Source organism: Ascochyta rabiei, chromosome 21 (assembly GCF_004011695.2).
Source record: "Ascochyta rabiei chromosome 21, complete sequence".
Lineage (NCBI taxonomy): Eukaryota > Fungi > Ascomycota > Dothideomycetes > Pleosporales > Didymellaceae > Ascochyta > Ascochyta rabiei.
Genome location: NC_082425.1, coordinates 1,063,186 through 1,081,989, shown reverse-complemented (window position 1 = coordinate 1,081,989; position 18,804 = coordinate 1,063,186). Strand labels below are relative to the sequence as shown.

Below are 18,804 nucleotides of genomic sequence, written 5' to 3'. Positions count from 1 at the left end.
GTAGGATCAGAACGCCTCTCCGACTACGCGCACACACAGCTTTGGGTAGCAGCTCCAAGGTTGGATCAAGTGCAGTCGTCGTCATCGGAGGCAGTCTTGGCAATCGTCAGGAACACCTTTTATGGCTTACGGCGCGAGCGTCTAACCATTGGGGTACTACGTCGCGTCAACATACAAGACACTTTCTCCAGCTGGAGAGCCCTGCTCGCTCCCGCCAGCCTCACCATGTCGCAGCTTAGGCGGTATGCGTTCCTGCTGGTCGCGGTGACGTTCCATCTAGTCTACATATTCTCCTGCTTCTCCATCTACTTTGTGAGCCCCATCGTGCATGGCATGCGCGAGCACCGCGTGGAGACCCAGGAAGCTCCCGCGCGACGGCTGGTGCTCTTTGTTGGTACGTACAGGTGCCATGCGGAGACGGCAGCAACTGATGCTTTGCGCAGGCGACGGTCTTCGCGCCGACAAGGCATTCCAGTCCTTCCCAGACCCCCACCCCAATGCAACCACGCCAGACACCCCCAAGCTCCTCGCAGACTACGCCAAGACCCCGCGTCCTCTCGCCCCGTTTCTACGCTCCAAAGTACTCCAAAGCGGCACGTTCGGCGTCTCCCACACCCGCGTGCCCACCGAATCGCGCCCCGGTCACGTCGCGCTCATCGCAGGACTGTACGAAGATGTCTCCGCCGTGGCTACTGGGTGGAAGCTGAACCCCGTCAACTTCGACAGCGTCTTCAACCGGAGCCGGCACACATGGAGCTGGGGCAGCCCGGACATCCTGCCCATGTTCGAGACAGGGGCTGTCCCTGGGAGGGTGGATGCGTACTGCTACGGACACGAGTTTGAGGACTTCTCAAAGGACGCATGGGCGCTGGACGAGTGGGTCTTCGAGCGTGTGAAAGCGCTGTTCGAGGACGCGAAGACCAATGCGACGCTGAATGCTGAGCTCCGCAAGGAGAAGAACGTCTTCTTCCTGCACTTGCTAGGACTGGACACGTCGGGCCATGCACACCGCCCCTACTCGTGGCAGTATCTGTACAACGTCCAGATTGTGGATCGTGGCGTAAAGGAAATCACCCAGTTGATCGAGGATTTCTACGACGACGACCACACGGCGTTTGTGTTCACCGCAGACCACGGCATGAGCGACTGGGGCAGCCACGGTGACGGCAATCCAGACAACACACGTACACCTCTCATCGCGTGGGGGGCTGGTGTTGCGAAGCCTGTTCGCGCCGTCGGCACACAGGCAGAGGGTCACGAGGATGGCTTCTCGCACGACTGGAACCTCGGTCACATCCAGCGAAACGACGTCGACCAGGCTGACGTTGCGGCGCTCATGGCCTACCTCCTTGGCCTCGACTTCCCCACAAACTCGGTCGGCGTACTGCCAATGGCCTATCTTGACAGGGATGACAAGGCGAAGGCGGAAGCGCTCTTGGTCAACGCGAAGCAAATACTGGAAATGTACCGCGTAAAGGAAGAGATCAAGCGCGCGCAGGCCCTCTCTTACAAATCCTTTTCCGGGCTTGGTGACGAACAACATTCTGTCGCGCACCGAGTAGCAGAGATACAAAAGGCCATCGATGCCGGCAAGTACGAAGAGGCTGTCAACCAGACATACAACCTCATCGACCTCGGACTCGACGGACTGCGATACCTGCAAACCTATGACTGGCTTTTCCTCCGTGCACTGATCACACTCGGCTACCTGGGCTATATTGCATTCGCAATCACAACAGTCATGGACCTTCATGTGCTGAATGAAGATTCGCAAGCGCAGAGGACAACGCTGAGCATCACTGTGTTTTCCTCCATCTTGGTTGTGCTATACTCGGTCCTGCTCAAGCAGCGGTCGCCCTTATGGTACTATGCCTACGCCTTTTTTCCGGTGCTCTTTTGGGAAGAAGTCTACGCACGAAGGCTGTCAATTATCAAGGGCGGCAAAGTGCTCTTCAGCGAAGTCAACACTCGAGCGGACAAGGCCAAGCTTGTGCTGGCAACGCTTGGGTTTTTTGGTCTGCTGCAAGCTCTGGTAAGCACCTTCTGAGCAAACGGCGAGCCTTGTACTGACACCCTGTAGGTGCAAAGCTACTTTCACAGAGAGATCTATACCGTCTGCTATCTACTTGCTACTACTTGGCCTATCCTTCATGGCCAAGGCTTTATCAAACAGAATATCGGCACAGTCGCGATATGGATCGTCTCTTGCATGATGATGAGTGCATTTACATTGCTGCCAGCAAACAAGGCTGAGAACGTCAGCTTAATGTACGTAATTCCTCTCAGTGACGGAGGCTACGCTAATGTCGTGTTTGTAGAATGATGGGTGGCGGACTGATGTTTTCTGTCGGCGCGTTGTACCTCGTCTTCGAGGAGAGGATTCTTGCCAGTGCAAAGCCTCGAGACGACTCGGCTGAGGCCAAAATCAACGTCAACTCGCGGCTGATTCTGGGCGTTCAGGTACGTCGACAGCTCGCAAACTCGCTTACCTCGCTAATCATCCCTTAGCTCGGCCTCGTGCTTCTGTCTATGATAGTCACGAAGAGCAGCATCTACTACGTCCAAGCAAGGCAGGGTCTGCCCCTTGGAGTCCTGGTAGTAGGATGGGCAACACTCGGTAAGGCGTGTATCCACATACTCGAAACGATTGCTGACCTGCCTAGTGGGCTCGCTGTTACTGCCCAACCTTCATGGCTTGTACCCAAACAACCACTACGTCCACCGTCTTGTGGTCATGTTCCTGCAATTCGCGCCGACCTTCATCATCCTCAGCATCTCTTATGAAGGCCTCTTCTACTTCGCCTTCTGTCTTTGTCTCTTCAGCTGGATGCGTCTGGAACACCAGGTATACCTCCACACAGCCAGCATTCCCAAGGCTACCCCACAACCTCGCCAATCCGTCGAGCCTGCCGTCGCCGCAGTAGGAGACCACCCTCCACTACCCGCCCGAACTACCGAATACCGTTCGCTCACACTATCCGATGCACGCATCGCACTATTCTTCTTCTTCTTCATCCAGTCCGCCTTCTTCAGCGCCTCGAACATCGCCTCCGTGTCGTCGTTCTCGCTCGATGCCGTGTACCGCCTCATCCCTGTCTTCGACCCCTTCAGCCAGGGCGCACTGCTCATGCTAAAGCTCATGGTCCCCTTCGCCGCTCTATCCGCCAATTTTGGCCTGCTCAACCGCCGCCTAGGCGTCGCGCCCAGCGCGCTCTTCATGGTGGTCATGGCAGTCAGCGACGTCATGACGCTGAGTTTCTTCTTCATGGTCAAAGACGAGGGGAGCTGGCTCGACATCGGGACGACCATCAGCCACTTCGTCATCGCCAGTTTGCTGGGCGTGTTCGTTGCCGGCTTGGAGATCTACAGCGAGTGGACTATCCGCGGCGTCAAGTTTGACGAGCCGAGAGCTGTTGACGCCGGTCGAGATGGAAACAGCCACGCGGGGAAGAACGGAAAGGCGAGGTAGAATGTACCACAGCGAGAGCGTGGTTGGTGTCGAACTCGCGTAGTCGGGTCGTATATAGAATTGTAATTGCCTAGATGGGACTTACTCCTTTCGAGTAAAAAAACTGTGCTTCGCGACTTGATCAGTCGCTTTTTTCTTGTCTTCTCCCTCCCTCTCGCTCCTTCTAGACTTCTCCCTACCACCAAAACCCGTAGGATCGTACTTTGCACTTCGTACTGCCAAAAGAAAAAAAAACCGAAAAAAAGCCAGAGAGTGCAAATCCATGCTTGCAACGATCTACTCTCGAACTTCAACGTACAGTATACTCAACAACATTATATAAACCTTAATCCCTTATACAGTTGCCCTTAGCCCTTTCTCGCCTTTTCTTCCTTGACTATTCATTTTCCTCCTTCCTCTCAACTACCACACTACCATGCAACCCCCCCTCTCGCCCGTCGCTCGTTCTATTTCAGAAGGGAAATCGTAGCGACTCTGCCCCAGCGTGCGAACCGATGTGCCAACCCCCCCCCCCCCCCCCCCAAGAAACAATCGAGAAATAGACGGGAAAGACTATACTCCATCTACATCTCTTCTTCGAGTTGACCCATCACTCGTAACAACCCCCACGATATCAGAAATGTCGAGAGTACACTGATGTCCGCTCCGCTGCTAGTCCTTCCAAAGCTCCCTTATCATTGCAACGCACCCACTCCTCCCGCGCCTTAACCTCCCTCCAGCATTCAAACAACCAGAGGACCCGTGCCATACGGCGCACCATCCCATCTCATCCACTAGCGAGAAAGCAACCCCCACGACAAAAACAAAACAAAACAATGGTTTTGTTTCTCTCCAGCTCAACAGATGCCCCAGCCAAAGAGTTAAAAAGAAACGAGACTTCCTCACTTGTATATATCACACTAGGTCGAATCTACATCGCCCATTGTACTCGACGTTGGAAAAGAAAAAAAATTAAAATATCGACACAGATGTGTTCTATCCGCTTTTTGTGAGCGTGCTTCGAGTCCATACCCCCCCCCCCCCCCTCAACTATCATCTCAAGTCCAAAGTAGTCACCTTATGCTACGTGCGTCTAGACCGAGCCACGATAGCAGAAGGGAAAGGAAGTGCGGATTCTAGTGTTTTGTGGTGGATAGATGCTCTTTCATTCACTCACTCACTCCACTCACTCACTCACTCCACTCACTCACTCACTCCACTCACTCACTCACTCCACTCACTCACTCACTCCACTCACTCACTCACTCCACTCACTCACTCACTCCACTCACTCACTCACTCCACTCACTCACTCACTCCACTCACTCACTCACTCACTCCATCGTCCCCACATACACATTTCAGCGAATCCCAACAAGGACCTACTTCCCGTCGTGACTCAGAACCAATCAAGATACCTATTCATGCTAGTTTAACTCTTAGACGCTTGGTTGGGGAGTTTGTATGTACGCATATTGAAGCCTAGCCTCTGGATTTCTACAGCCGAAGAAAATACTGTGTTTCTAGCGGTTTCAATATGCATCAGTGTGTCGATTTTTCCTTTCTGTCGCCTGCTCGCTCTACGTTCGTGTACGATCTACAGTGCTTCTTTACCATGGTGGATACGGTACTTACAACTGGGTAGGGTTGGCATGTCGAACAGCAACCTCACACTAGTCCAAGTATGATGGTAATGTGTTTGAAAAAATGAAAGGCCGACGCAGGCCAATACTGTACTGTCGAGAAATCAAGCGACACAATAGGGAATCTCACAATGAACGATACAGCAGTAAGGAAAAAGACATAGTTCATCAATCATGTATCATTCGTGTCACAGCTCGCTAAGTGGGATCGCTGTGGGAGTATCATGAGAAGCTAGGAAAGACCCGCTAAGTGAAACCATCGCTCAGTACCTTTTTGCTCCATTCGCCAGAATAAATCACGCCTTGTTGTACTTCACGCGCATGCCGCACTTCCTAGGGCTACAAAGAAGAGCTGTCCCTGGTGCTCTGCTGAACCTTTTCGACGATTGGGACAATCATGGCGAAGAGAGGGTGTGTCCTATCGAGACCGTTGACCTGGTTGACAACATCCTCGGCAGCATGGCTCTTGAGAATCTTGGCGAGCTCGACAGACTCTTCGTCGCCCTCGACGTTCTGGAAGCGGTATGCCATCTCGATGGCACCGAGAAGGGCATCGACCTTCTCGCCCTTCTCAGCCAGCTGGGCAGCAGGACCAACGAAGCGCTCCTTGCGGGAGAGCTTGCGGAGAGGAGCCCGACCGACACGCTCGACGTTGTCCTTGAGGGTAGGGTTCGAGATACGCTTGACGATCTTCTCGACGTACTCATCCTGCTCTTCTGTCGAGATGCCGTGCTTGTTGACGATCAAGTGTGCAGTCTCCTTGACGGCGGCGCGGACGACGTCGTGAAGCTCCTTGTTGTGGAGGACTTCGTGGATGTAAGGAATCTTACGGTTGTGTCCGTAGTAGGCAGCAGTAGCGTGAGACGTGTTGACGGTGAAAAGCTTGCGCTCGATGTAAGGCTCGAGGTCGTCGACATAATGGACACCCTCGATAGCAGGCTTCTTGCCGCCGTTCTCGAAGGGTTTCTGCTCGACGCACCACTCGAAGAACTTCTCGATCTTGACGTTGAGACCAGCGTCCTTGTCTTGCTGTGGCACAATGCGGTCAATAGCCGAGTTGGCGTAGCGGGCCTTCTTGTCGATGTTCTTCAGGGTCTCGTCGCTGAGCTTGCTCTCGATGAAGCCCTTCCATGTGGTTGTGGCGTTGATGGCGTTCTCGCAGGCAATGACGGCAATGGGGTAGTCGAGCGTGCGAGCCTCGATAGCCTTGGCAACTGGCTCGGCGACGAACTTTAGGATGTTGGGGCCAACAGCACAGGTGACAACGTCGGCAGTGGCAATCTCGTGCACGACCTTGTCCATCTCGTGCTTGGAGTTGATGGCGCGGTAGTGGTCGATGGTGAAGGTGCGCTCACCATCGTCACCGATCTCGGTGACGGTGTAGGAAGGTGTCTTCTGGAGATGCTCGATGATGCTGTCCATGACATCGACGAAGATGACCTCGTAGCCAGAGTTGTGCAGGAACTCGGCGACGAAGCCACGGCCGATGTTTCCACCGCCGAAGTGAACGGCCTTCTTCTCGTAGCTCATGGTGGGCAGATGGGGAGTTGAGTGTGGTGGAGAAGGTGGGGGTGAGGTGGTGAGGTGAGCTAGGAATGGAGGTCAATTGGGCAATTATAGAGGTGGTGGGTGGGGATAGTAGGGCAACGCACTGCTCACGGGTTGGTGAAAGCTTGGGGAAGTGGTGAAAGGAAAGTGGTGTTCTGTTTGTTGACGATCGGAGGGGAAGGCGTTGTTGATGAGGGGTATTTATGGGAGGAGCTAGGGCCACCGACGCAATGCAGGTAGTGCAGAGGCTGTGAAGTAAGAAGCAGTAGAAGTGTGGGCTCACTCGAGCCAGACGCTTACTACGTGGAGCGGCGCATGACCGGGGTATTGTGCAGTGCAGTGCTAATTGCAACGTAAGGCTGACAGCGGGTAAAGGTGAATGTCGGGGGCACGAGTGAGCTGGCAACGCACCCCACGATGACGCTGCAGCAAACACCCGATTGGCGGCGGGGAGGTAACGCCTGCCCAAATAACGCGCAAAATTTCGATAGTTTCAATAATGAAATGAAATGCGCGCCTTGAGTTTTGTCAGACGCACTGCGACTGAAGCAGAAAATGCAGACGAATCCGTTGCCGGTGGCCCAATTACTCACCTTCAAAGTTCCTCCCGGCCGTGGAGGGGCGCGCTCCGAACATGCCATTGTGGAAGTTCTGCCGCAAAATCACGGCAACGCCTGACGCTGTGCTCGATCGCGGTCCGGCTTCCCAGCCCTTTCTCACGCGCAGGTGGAGTAAACGACGTCATGGTTCACACCGAGTATACTCTCCGTTCCCGCCATTAGCTGGTGCCAAGTGGGGCCAAGCGTGTTTTCTTTTCAGAGCACCTCCTGGTGCAACGTCTCTTGAGGCTTGCCGACGATCGTCATCGATTGATCGATTGCTACAGGTACGCACCGTGTATCGTGATCTGGGCTTGAAAAATCTCAGTACATACCATCAGCCCCACCCGTTACAACCACCCCGTTACCGCCACTTGCAAACTTTACGCGTGGATAGCCTGCTGCACGTGCGGGTACACTGCGATCATCCGATGATAAAGGTCAGGGTGTGCGTGCATAAGGACTTCGGGGTCCCAAGCCATTGCGACAAAGATCGTGTCGATACCACTGCTTAAAGGCGTGGTGAAAATGTTGCAAATCTGCAGACCGATCAGGAAGGCAAACGCGACCACGACGGGGGTGTATCCGCCGTCGGCGTTGTAAGCCGGCGCTGTAAAGACGAGGTACAAGTATGCAAGCAGCGCACATGCGTATGCGATGAAGGTCGCGCCCATGGCAAGCACCGGGCCGATAAGGCATTCGTTGACCAGTGCGTCGACACCGCGGTCTTTGATCATCCTGCGCAGCATTAGCATTGAACTGCATGGTGCGATTAGCAATGTACTTACTTCCAGGTATCCTTGGCAGCCGCAATATACGACTTGCCGTAGAGTGCAATGTACGAAAAGGCGTAGCGGTTCAAAAACTCAACCGCCCAATTGAGGATGCTGATGAGACAGCCGAGAACGCAGAACAAGATCGAACCGACAATGTTACCGTCACCAGCAGCCGACCGCTGGGCGGCCGAGCAGATCTGTCGTAGGAACTGGATAATGGCGACGAGCAGGCTACCAAGACTAATGCTTCCGAAGCTGTAGGTCAAAGCACGCTTCAGCGCGCCGCGAGTCGCACCCTTGGGGAACTTCTCGGTGTCTGGGTTGAAGTACCACGCGCCGTACACGCCGGAGATGGTGACATGGATCGTGTTCTTAAGCCATCTGAGCATGTCAGTAATGCGCCTTGCATCGAATTGAGATTTGTAACTTACTCGGAAAACCAGTACATGGCAAAGGTGACGAAGGCGATCAAGCCAATGACCTTGCCGTTGCTGCAGCTCCCAGTACCGTTGTTGCACGCAGGGTTGTTGCCAGGATGGTAGTTCGCGTAGATGGCTACAAGGGTGACAGAGAACCAAGCACCGAATGCCATAGCGATGAGACCTCCAACAAGAGAGACGACATACACATGCCCAAACTTCTTGGAAACGTCGATGGCAGTTTGCAGCATCAAGACGCTGAAGGGGATGCGAGGAATCCAGCTGATGAAGCAGATCACATAGAAGACACTAAAGATGAGGAAAACGATACCGCCGGACCAGTAGCGTCGCGAGAGCATGTACAGTGCCGTGACGAACCCGAAGATGATGTTGAGAATGCCGGTAATCCAGATAAATTGCTTACAGGCGGCGCGCGCTGCCCACATGTAGGCGTAGCTGAGGATGGTGGCCATACCGAGCACGAAAGCGAACAAGATGACCGTGTTGGAGTCCAGACCAAAGTCGTTCTGACCGCCGTAGATCCCGCCATTGAAGTCGATGTTTTGCGCTAGCAGCTGTGAGTATCCATTTAACTCAGTGAGTTACAGTCGCGCTCACCGTAGCCTCTAATGGAGAGCGCCGAGACGGCAACGTATCCTAGGAAAACTGCAATGAGGAGCAGACCAGCCCACCAGTCGTTGTACTTGGGCTTCTCAATCTTGAAGGCCTGGTCGAAGCTTGGCTTCTCGCCGTAGTCCATCTGCGCGTAGCCATTCTGTTGTGCCGGTGAGTGCTGAATAGGTGGCGGACCCTGGGGAGGAGCGTAGTTCTTGCCATATTGGGGAGGTTGTTGGCTGTAGTTCATGGACTGCTGCTGTCCGTATTCCTGGCCCTGGTAGTAGGTTTGCTGTGGTTGCTGCGGTGCGCCGCTGTAATAGCCTGCTGCTTCGCCCTGTTGCGCCATTACGACGACGCCGGACTTGGTGCTGTTCGCGCGTGGAAAGATTCTGACAATCGTCGACAAGGAGCGAGAGATGGAAAGCGTGCAGATAGACAATGGAAGAGCTGATCAATCGATGTTTTCGTACGTCACGTCACTATTAGTATTGGTTGCATTCAAACCATGGCAGCCCTGTGGCTGGTGATCGCTGCTAGCGCGGCGATTGCGAAGCATGATTGGCGTACATGTGATATTGGCAGCGGCACCAGCTCCGATTCATGCAACAATCGTGGCGCCAACACAAGAAGACGCCCTGGTCTTTGCCCTCTCCGAGGACAATCGGTCCTGGCGCAAAGCTTGTCCAATTTCCCAGTGTTGATCCATGTCTTTCAGCTTGACAGGCCTCCCCAGCTGTCGTAGTAAGACGGCAGGGTCTTGGTTCTGCAGCGCATTCCAAATCGACAAATGGACGCCCTTGCATGGACGACGTCTTCAATGTCTCGCAATTGTGTCGCGAGCTGCCGGTTTCCATCGACCCTGTGCCGGACCACCGCCAGAGCCTTTCTCACTCCGATCTTCCGGCTTGGGAGTCGCGATTTGCCGCCCTGAGTCGTCGTGAAAGTTTTCGAAATGAACACAGTCCAATTGATTGCAGCACGGGCCAGCATCGATTCGATAGCTCCAGCATCAACTCGACACGGCTGGCAGGCTTCGACTCCTTCGAGTCGTGCTAGCCGAGTCCTATGCTGGCGACTGCACAAAACTGAAAGTATCATTCAGCCTTGGTCTTTTCGTCGCCGCGCTCTTTCTTGTGCGCCCACACATAGACAAACGGATAGACTGTTTCTGGGAGCAGTGTAACGATCATACCAGCAACACTCCAGAAACTGCCAACATACGACCAGTTATCTGGCGCATTAAGGTATCGCCAGATGAAGACTAAGAAGGCGCAGATGCAGCCCAAATATCTCGTGATCCTGAGCACGTCGGTCAATGTCGTCGATCAAGGCATGAGCAGTTTGAAAACTCACCATATCTCTAGACTCTGCCCTTTCGTATCTCCTCTCTTCAGCAGATAGTACACCTGTCCCCAACCGATGGGCAACTCCAAATACACGCCCGTCCAGAACGCGGTCAGTTGCTCCCTCTCATCCGGCCACACCTGTCCAACACCCCACAAAAACGCAATCCCCAGGGCCGTCATCCAAACCAACCTCCAAACCGTCCTGCCCCTCTCTTCCCTTCTGTACGCTCTATTCAGCGCCACAGCAACAAAACTCACATCGAACATGAACCATACAAAGAAGCAGACTCGCTGCCACGTTGTCGTCGTGCACACGTATGCGTAGTAGAGTTCGTATGCCATCGTCTGTGAGAGGAAGAGTACAGAGCCGGCAAGGAAGCGGTCACTGTAAGTTCGGGTCATGTAGAAGAGGTAGCATAATGTGTAGAGGACGCCACAGGAGATGATGAGGAAGTCGGTGACAAAGAAGTAGGATTCTGGTGGCGAGAGGGCGAGGTCGGAAGATTGCGGGATGAGGTGGTAGGAGGAATAGTTGTTTGCGAGTTCGAACATCTTAGTGAAAGGTCGTTCCTCGAAGGTGTGTAGAGTGTGCGCAGTAAGCTTCAAGTAAGCGGTGAGGTTGCCGAATGTGGGGACGTATTGGATGTTATCTATACCATGGCGGTTCGTGAAATGAAAGTCAAGACTCACTGCGCGCGTGATGTCAATGGGACCAACGCGTTTGCTTGGAAGCTGACTTAAAGGCTTACTAATGCGGCAGAAATTTGGTTGACTTGTAAGCCATTATACCGATTTGATGCCAAGCATCCGAGGTTTCCGGGCAGGGTAACCTTCCAATCAGCAACAGCGATGCCTGAACATCCTCGAGTAGCAACCATCCAATAAATTGATCGCTCACGCTTGCATCATCCTTACTTCCTCGGTCTACCCAATACATTGATCCTCCACTCGCCTTGGCGTCCGCAGTCTTTGGTCATGTTGCCGCAAGCCGAAAAACTGCTGAGACGCAGAGTATTCGCAACATACGTCAGACAATAACGTATGATAGAGTATACAGTGTAAATAGTCAAAATGAAATGTGGGGTTCAGTGGCTGTGAGAAATCCGGAAGGATGCACCGGACACTAGGCGCTGTGGGGTCTAGTGCGATTGTCTCTTGTTGCTCGACCTTCTCCCATCATCAGTCAATATGCGAGTGTTTAGAATGTATGTATCTCATGGTAACCAAGATGGCAACACCCCATTCAGGGATTGCCTCGAGAACATGATTTTAATCAAATGCAAATTACCAATTGCAGCATTGAGAACCGGGAAAACCATCGCTGATTATCAGTACCGATTGACCACTGTCAGTTCGTTGACCAAATACAGGAAACCTTGTTATTTTGTGAGCATATTTACAGTGCTCTAACTTTACAATACTGAATCAACGCTCTCAAACTCAAGCTGCCCAAGTGTAGTCGTACGAAACGTCTGCCAATGATTGCCAGCCAGGTCTGCCCACCGGAATTTCTGCCACAAGTCATGCTGTGGGCTGGAAAGGTAGCGGTCCTCGGTACTACACTTAAAGACCCTCCTCAGGACAGTGTTTGCCCAGACGTCAACCAACTCTTCTCGTAAATATATCGGCGTGGTTGTTAGATCCAAGCCCCGGATCTCTTCGTGCAGAGTATTATCTCGATCAATCATACCAATGTACTTTACTTCGCACGGATCGATTGGTGTGGCAGCCCTTATGGTCCAAGCTTAGGACATTTCTGGGTCGCATAATTGAGCGCAAGGATCATGGGCTCCAATTCACAGAAGCGAATTGCACGTTTGTCGTTATCTTCCCTCTGGCTGACCCTTGGCCATGGATCGGGACTGTGCCTTGGCCATGACGTGATCACAACCCGCCACGACACAAGTAGTGGACAGTACTCGGCGATGAAGCGAATAGACTCCGCGCTTCTACTGACGGGAAGAAGGATCCGTGTTCTAGAGACGTGCAATGAATGAGGCCGTTCGTCGTAGTGAGCAAAGCTGCAGCCTAGTAGACGTGTCGAAGGAACTTGAAGGTCGAACATGGATGGACCATGCGCTGCGGAGGATACTCCCTATTCGCAAATAGCCAGTATATGTAAGTCTTTCAGGAGGGTGGTAATCACTCAGACCACCGGGGTTTGTACAATATCTTGCGGCTGCTTAGGTGATGCGAAATCACTACTCGTGCGTCCATGCACAGCATATCCAATAGCTCTTAGCGTAGACTCTTGTTGACAGAGACGATGTTCTGGAAATCGTCTCTTGCATCAATATCAACACGTAACGGATACCACCGTGCATCGAGGGTCGATGGATTCGTTCGCAGATTTTGAACAATTCCAGCCGCTGGACCAACTGACGGTGGGATCTCGTAATTTGTTTAGACCAAGTTGCCGCCAGATGATACGGCGGACATCGTAAGGAAGAGACTTACATCTCGATTTTGGTATTGGCAGTCTGTTTGGGGTCGAACTTTCAGCGCTCAGTTCCGTGACCTTGCTCAACCTACAACGAACTGGCAGTGGCTCTTCTCGTTGAGTATCAGCATGAATGAGGGGTCAGTGCATTGATATGGGCAATTCATAATCTGAATCCATGGTGTGCGTCATCTTTTTGTAATTTGGAATAATCTTTCTTGGCAGACAGTGCAAGAAACTATTGGGGGAGGTTGTGTTGCAGAGGTTGTAGTCTATGCGTTTGGGATATAGAGGTCCAAGGTACCGAAATTTGTGTGTATATGGTGCTTTGGACATTCACTCGATGTGCTTTCAGCCAGGCCCTGGCGTGGCAATCAACACTCTTTTACTCAGCTCTATTTAGAGTGGATGACTGTAAACAGAAATAACTCATATGCCTTTGAGCAATCCGAAGAGAACGAAAAAATTGTGTATACAAGTGAATGCTCCAAGCGTGTTACAGGTTCTGATAGATAGCTTTTTTGCACTCTCGTAGCCATGCGGGGGAGCAGATGAAACATTAGAACGAGGGCTATAGGTATCATTGAGATTAAATACTGAAGGGCTCTTCTTTGTTCACACCTTCATTCAAAACATCCATCTAATTGGTCTTTGTCTCACATTATCGATTGCACAAGCCATCAAGTTTTTTTTTTTAGCGTCTTGTGTTGACGCAGTATCCGCTTTGACTACAAAGTGACTTGGATGATACTAGACTGTGCGAGCTTCAAAAATCATTCTTGTAGGGGTGACACACTCTCATGACGTTAGATGACTACGACTACCGCACACGAAGCATGCATAATTGGCAGAAGGACGAAAACGACCTACCTCAGCAACAGCGCTAAAGTAGCCGTAAGACACGGTCAAGCAGTTCCCCATCAGAACCAACATCGTAGAGAAAGATGCCCCTGACCATCAGAGGCGGGTATGGCCAGAAACAGTATATACCTTGACATATCCGATCATCACATCGTCTGTTGAGCTAAAACTAGAAGTCATAGAGCAGATGACTTGAAGCAAGTCTCATCTCATAATGTGCAGAGTCGTGGTACATGGTTAGAGTTCGTGCTTTGTGATTATTGGGGTGGTGGACTTACCTTCTTCCAATCACGTAGATCAAGAGGGAAAGGGTTGGAACAATTTTTCCTTCTCTTTTGAGTTATAATTCATTCTCAAACAACCATGTCCACGGAACGAACGAGCCAGATCGGACAAGACTTCGTGAAAAGTAGAACATCGAGTAGTAGAGAACAAGCATTTTTAGATTTTACCGTGGGTGAGCCCTAGACTGTGATTGTAAATTTTTAGTTATATAACTGCCTGTATGGTAGCTTTTCTGAGCCCACCGTACCGTAGTACAACCAATTAGAAACGCTGGTTGTCGTTGGTAATGGCCCTCAAGTCAGTGTCTATGCTGGTGCGAAGAAGGTTGCAGATGCGACCAAGGCACGACACGGACTACTACGAAGCAGTGAAGTCTTCGTTTTTCAAAAATTTGACGCAATTCCACTTGCAGATCGGCTGAGCTGGCTGGATGGTCCACGTCGTGAGCCGTGGATGATCCAGCGACGGAAATAAGACAGAAACGGCTCGGCAACGTCGGCATAGGTAACCTGCAAGTATAGAATGCAGCCTAGTGCTTGAAGAGAAAGAAGTCCGCTGCATCCTTTTGTTCATAGCCGCCACGGAGATGAGCCAGTAATACTATCATGTTTGAAGAGATGGTGTCAACCACGTGGCTCGCTTCATGGAAACGCTTGGTTATGGGGTTCCTTTCTTGTCTAGGGTCGATCTGCTAGCCTGGTCACTAGATCGCTAGCTTTATGATAGAAATGATGATCGCCGTCGAGATGCTCAGGTGCATTGTATTAAAAGCTGAGGTCCATATCAACGACACGTTAAGAAGAGGACTCTTACCCTAAATCGCTATGATAGTCTTAATCCAGGGGTTGCTTCTCACGGCTATCGTTCTCAACGTCAATAAAGCCACTAGGTATGTCGTAGCAAACAGGGACATCGTATTCTCAGATACTAATTCGACGTACTAGCTCTCTTACCCCAATCAATGCCTCATGCGATAGCGTCCAAGTAGGCTGGCGCTGCGATCCACGGATATCTCATTTTTGGGGTCAGTATTCACCTTGGTATGCTGTCCCATCAGAGATCGATCTCGCGCCTCCAAAAGATTGCGAAGTGACTTTCGCAAACGTACTTTCCCGCCATGGTAGTCGTGATCCAACTCTGGCCAAAACCACTACATATCGCGCTCTTATCGCCACTATCCAACACAACGTAACAGCATTCCCAAGCGATTTTAAGTTTCTGAAGCATTACAACTATACATTAGGCGCCGACGACCTGACGGACGCTGGGAGACAAGAAATGATTAATTCCGGTGTGCATTTCACGGACAGATATAAGAAGTTGTTGCGCAAGCACACGCCATTTGTGCGATCTAGTGGTCAAGATCGTGTTGTTGAGTCAGCACAGAAGTGGCTCACAGGTGTTGCGCTGTCGTTAAAGCAGCAGACCAGAGCGATTGACGTCATTATACCGGAAGCCACAGCATCTAATAGCACCCTGTCCCACGATACGTGCCCTGCCTTCGAGACTGGACCATACAGTGACTTCGGCGCAGCCGTGCAGAAGGTATGGTCGTCGAGGTTTGTTCCACCTATTCAGAAACGCATCAACGAAGCACTCGGCACAAACCTTAGCATAACATCCGTTGTCGATCTTATGGACATGTGCCCATATGATACTCTGGCAAGTCCAGATGCTACGATCTCTGAATTTTGTCAACTATTCACCGAAGACGAGTGGCACGCCTACGATTACTATCAAACCTTGGGCAAGTTCTACGGCGATGGAGCAGGCAACCCACTGGGTGCAACACAAGGTCTTGGCTATGTCAATGAGCTCATCGCGCGGTTGACTGGGAAGCCAGTGGACGACCATACCAATACTAATAGAACCCTTGATTCGGATCTTGCAACTTTCCCTCTCAACAACAAGGTCTACGCAGATTTTAGTCACGACAATGATATGAGCGGTATCTTCGCAGCTCTTGGTCTTTACAACAACACCAAGCTGTCAAATACTACCATGGAGAACAACGATCAGACTGGATATTCTGCAGCTTGGACCGTCCCATTTGCTGCGAGACTATACGTCGAGAAACTGCAATGCAAGCATGATAAGGAAGAGTTTGTTCGCGTTATTGTCAACGACCGCGTGCATCCTCTGGAATTTTGCGGTGGTGATAAGCATGGCAAGTGTACGCTCAGACGCTTTGTAAAAAGCCAAGGATTTGCAAGAAGCGGCGGAGACTGGGCCCGATGTTACACCTGATCAGATTATCTATTTAGTTGTAAGCTCACAAGCTGTTGGAGACAAGAAATCCATGTGCCGCTGTATCTGCGTTCCCACGGACTATGCTTAGTTAAACATTTATTTACACTGGAGAGGGCCTTTCTGGCGTAGCTTCCTAGCCAGGTAACAATACTTTCTATTTGGCAGAACGGCAAAGTGTCAGATTAGGGGTCCTAGGCCTGATAGACCAAACGTGAAACATAACAACACACGGAGCAGTAGCGACAGCAGGCATGAACCAAATACAGTTATCAGCTGAAATGACAGGAACCTATCAATAGCGAGGAGTTTCACAACTTCCCACATGTCACTCTTTACATCCACGCAAGTAAAAGTCTGAGAGGAATTTTAGGTTAACTCTTCCATCAAAAGCGACTTAGAAAAGTCAATTTCGCTGGTGGACCTGAAACTACTTGATCTCACGAGCACATCCTTTGTCATGTTTCGAGTCGTTCGACGTTGACAACGGCAGCAGACTGGCGGATACCTTTCACCTTTTCCCAGGAACAGGTTGGTTGGAGAGCCCTAGTAGTCTGCGCTTGCATGTGCAAAGCGCACGAGCTGAGCAATTGTCATATGGCAGCAAAGTACAGGTGGCCCTACCTTTTCTCTGTGTCGCTATTGAGTAAACTGTTGCAAAGGTCATCGTCCTCCTCCTTACACTTCGAATGTGCTCCTATGAAAATTTCGTAACTATTGGAGATGCTGTTGCTACATTCCTGAAAGCCCCTGAGTCAAGTTTGGAAGGGCAATGCGTGCTCATGCCACCTTCAGTATTTGAGAAGGACCTTGTAGATATACCCAATGCGGCAGGTGGTTTATCTTGGAGAACACGTCGAGTACTTATTATGTTCCTTTCGGGTGGTACGCGTGTGTGATCAACTATAGTCATGCATGGTTTCACCGTCTTCCTCGTTGTAGCATGCGAATTGTGTGCTGACAAGTTATAGTGCTGTATCGATCTCAATGGCTATCTACATAGTAACAGCAACTACGAGTAAGTCTCAAAGTCTAGGCTTTTGGGGCACCTCTTCCACAAAGATCATACCCTTGACGTCTACAGCTTTCGATGCACGAGGTGCCCTTCAGACTGCATTGTTAGCAAACAAACCGCATTTTTTTCTTTCTCTGGTCTACTTTGTGATAAATCGCGTCAGTACTTCCATGTGCTTCGTGCAAGAATGGAACGCTTACGCCACAATTCAGAAAGGCTTGAGATTCACCAACCCAACTGCCAAACAACTAGCTACTCATTTTCTGCAGCTCCCGTAGAGATGGGCAGTCCCGCTTACGCTCACCTCGGGGCTGCTTCGTTGGTTGCTTTCCCAATCGCTTTTCTTGAAGATACAAAAGTATCCGCTGATAGGGCATGCACACTCAGTCAACCTTATCTACAATTTTTCGGGAAGATACCGCCGGAAGGAGCGAACGATGGGCTCCCAAATTAATGCATATGCAGTTGCTAGAAGTCACAGTCAACTTTGACATCTCTACAACATCTTGTTTGCGCTCTACTTAGTATACCAGTATAATCACTCATGTTTCATCACTTAGTTGAACCAGCACTACATGTTATTCGCAAGAAGTTGCCTGTTCCCATGTCTTCGGTTTAATCCTCCTCTGTTTACAGCTACCTATGGTATGAATTGAGCAGTGGTTCAGGGGTTTTGCTGGGAATGTGCGTTTAGTTTGTGAAACTTAAAAGCGAATTTTACCGAAAAAAAAATCATTCCTCGCTTGCTGCCTTGGCTATGCGATCCTTGATGAGTCTTGTGCCCAGCTGAACGGTGCCTTCCCTCTCAGCTGTTTCTTCAGCAAACATTCTCTTGAGCTCATACATGATCTCCTCCTCTTCTTCGGCGAGTTCTTTCAAGGCTGGATCAGAAGTAGGCTGAAAGTCCCATCGTATTTGTATGGGTTCGGGTATGACTGAAATGAGGAACTTCGCAACATGCCCAAGGGCATGGTACCATCCTGTCCAGTACTCGAGTTTGTTTTCCCCTATCTCAAAAGACACAGTAGCACTTTCTAGATTGGGAAGTGCTTCGAGTGTCTCTGTGAAGTATTTGCCGCGATTCCATTCATCTGTTATGTTTTCCCATTGTGAATATTTTCTGTCAGTGCTGGGCTCGTCCATATCGAGAACTCGAATCTCAAGTTTCTTGAGGCAGGACCGTATTTCCCTTCTCATGTAGTAGATAATAAGCCGATCTCGTGGACTGTTCGTTCTGAATGCCCCCGATTGATCACGTATATCATAAAAGTTCATAACGAGCATCTGGTCTTTGTAAAAGTGATCGATCAGCTCGTTGTGAATTTACCAGCAGCTTCGAAGAACGGCGAGATCGTAACGAGGTAATGCATGCCGGTAGGGTTTAACGTTGAGCAGGGTGAGATACGGCTGGCGCGGCAGTATATAAGTACAAGCGTGCAATCGAAGCTCAGTTGGCATATCAAGAAAACGAAAAGGTGGTACTGTAGGTGCTCAACCTAAGATTACGTGAGCTGGCACGATTAGCTACACTTACTCAAGCTCAAGATGGCATTGATTTT

At 50.9% G+C, this 18,804-nt stretch overlaps 6 protein-coding genes across 6 annotated transcripts, besides 2 other annotated features; 2 read left to right on the top strand and 4 right to left on the bottom strand.

Annotated features, from left to right (window-relative positions):
- Window positions 1-225: 225 nt before the first annotated feature.
- EKO05_0011190 (Glycosyl phosphatidyl inositol anchor synthesis) lies at window positions 226-3,469 on the top strand (the record flags this gene model as incomplete). The annotated part of the gene is made up of 6 exons (XM_038943846.2): window positions 226-394; window positions 444-2,032; window positions 2,081-2,268; window positions 2,319-2,460; window positions 2,509-2,617; window positions 2,664-3,469. The coding sequence occupies 6 exons, from the start codon at window positions 226-228 to the stop codon at window positions 3,467-3,469; spliced, it is 3,003 nt and encodes a 1,000-aa protein (XP_038793438.2).
- A 503-nt stretch (window positions 3,470-3,972) lies between these two features.
- Window positions 3,973-3,991: a tandem repeat.
- A 1,439-nt stretch (window positions 3,992-5,430) lies between these two features.
- Window positions 5,431-6,621, bottom strand: EKO05_0011189 (Mannitol-1-phosphate 5-dehydrogenase; the record flags this gene model as incomplete). Its single annotated transcript, XM_038947414.1, has 1 exon — window positions 5,431-6,621. One exon carries the CDS (start codon window positions 6,619-6,621, stop codon window positions 5,431-5,433), a length of 1,191 nt encoding a protein of 396 aa, XP_038793437.1.
- An 11-nt stretch (window positions 6,622-6,632) lies between these two features.
- Window positions 6,633-6,680: a tandem repeat.
- Window positions 6,681-7,621: 941 nt separating this feature from the next.
- Window positions 7,622-9,397, bottom strand: EKO05_0011188 (Putative choline transporter, neither null mutation nor overexpression affects choline transport; the record flags this gene model as incomplete). Its single annotated transcript, XM_038943943.1, has 4 exons — window positions 7,622-7,976; window positions 8,027-8,395; window positions 8,446-9,001; window positions 9,052-9,397. The coding sequence occupies 4 exons, from the start codon at window positions 9,395-9,397 to the stop codon at window positions 7,622-7,624; spliced, it is 1,626 nt and encodes a 541-aa protein (XP_038793436.1).
- A 748-nt stretch (window positions 9,398-10,145) lies between these two features.
- On the bottom strand, window positions 10,146-10,949 carry EKO05_0011187 (uncharacterized protein; the record flags this gene model as incomplete). Its single annotated transcript, XM_038943830.1, has 2 exons — window positions 10,146-10,350; window positions 10,405-10,949. The coding sequence occupies 2 exons, from the start codon at window positions 10,947-10,949 to the stop codon at window positions 10,146-10,148; spliced, it is 750 nt and encodes a 249-aa protein (XP_038793435.1).
- A 4,312-nt stretch (window positions 10,950-15,261) lies between these two features.
- On the top strand, window positions 15,262-16,230 carry EKO05_0011186 (3-phytase; the record flags this gene model as incomplete). The annotated part of the gene is made up of 1 exon (XM_038943938.2): window positions 15,262-16,230. One exon carries the CDS (start codon window positions 15,262-15,264, stop codon window positions 16,228-16,230), a length of 969 nt encoding a protein of 322 aa, XP_038793434.2.
- A 1,747-nt stretch (window positions 16,231-17,977) lies between these two features.
- On the bottom strand, window positions 17,978-18,388 carry EKO05_0011185 (uncharacterized protein; the record flags this gene model as incomplete). The annotated part of the gene is made up of 1 exon (XM_038943829.2): window positions 17,978-18,388. The coding sequence occupies one exon, from the start codon at window positions 18,386-18,388 to the stop codon at window positions 17,978-17,980; it is 411 nt and encodes a 136-aa protein (XP_038793433.2).
- Between the last annotated feature and the right edge of the window lie 416 nt (window positions 18,389-18,804).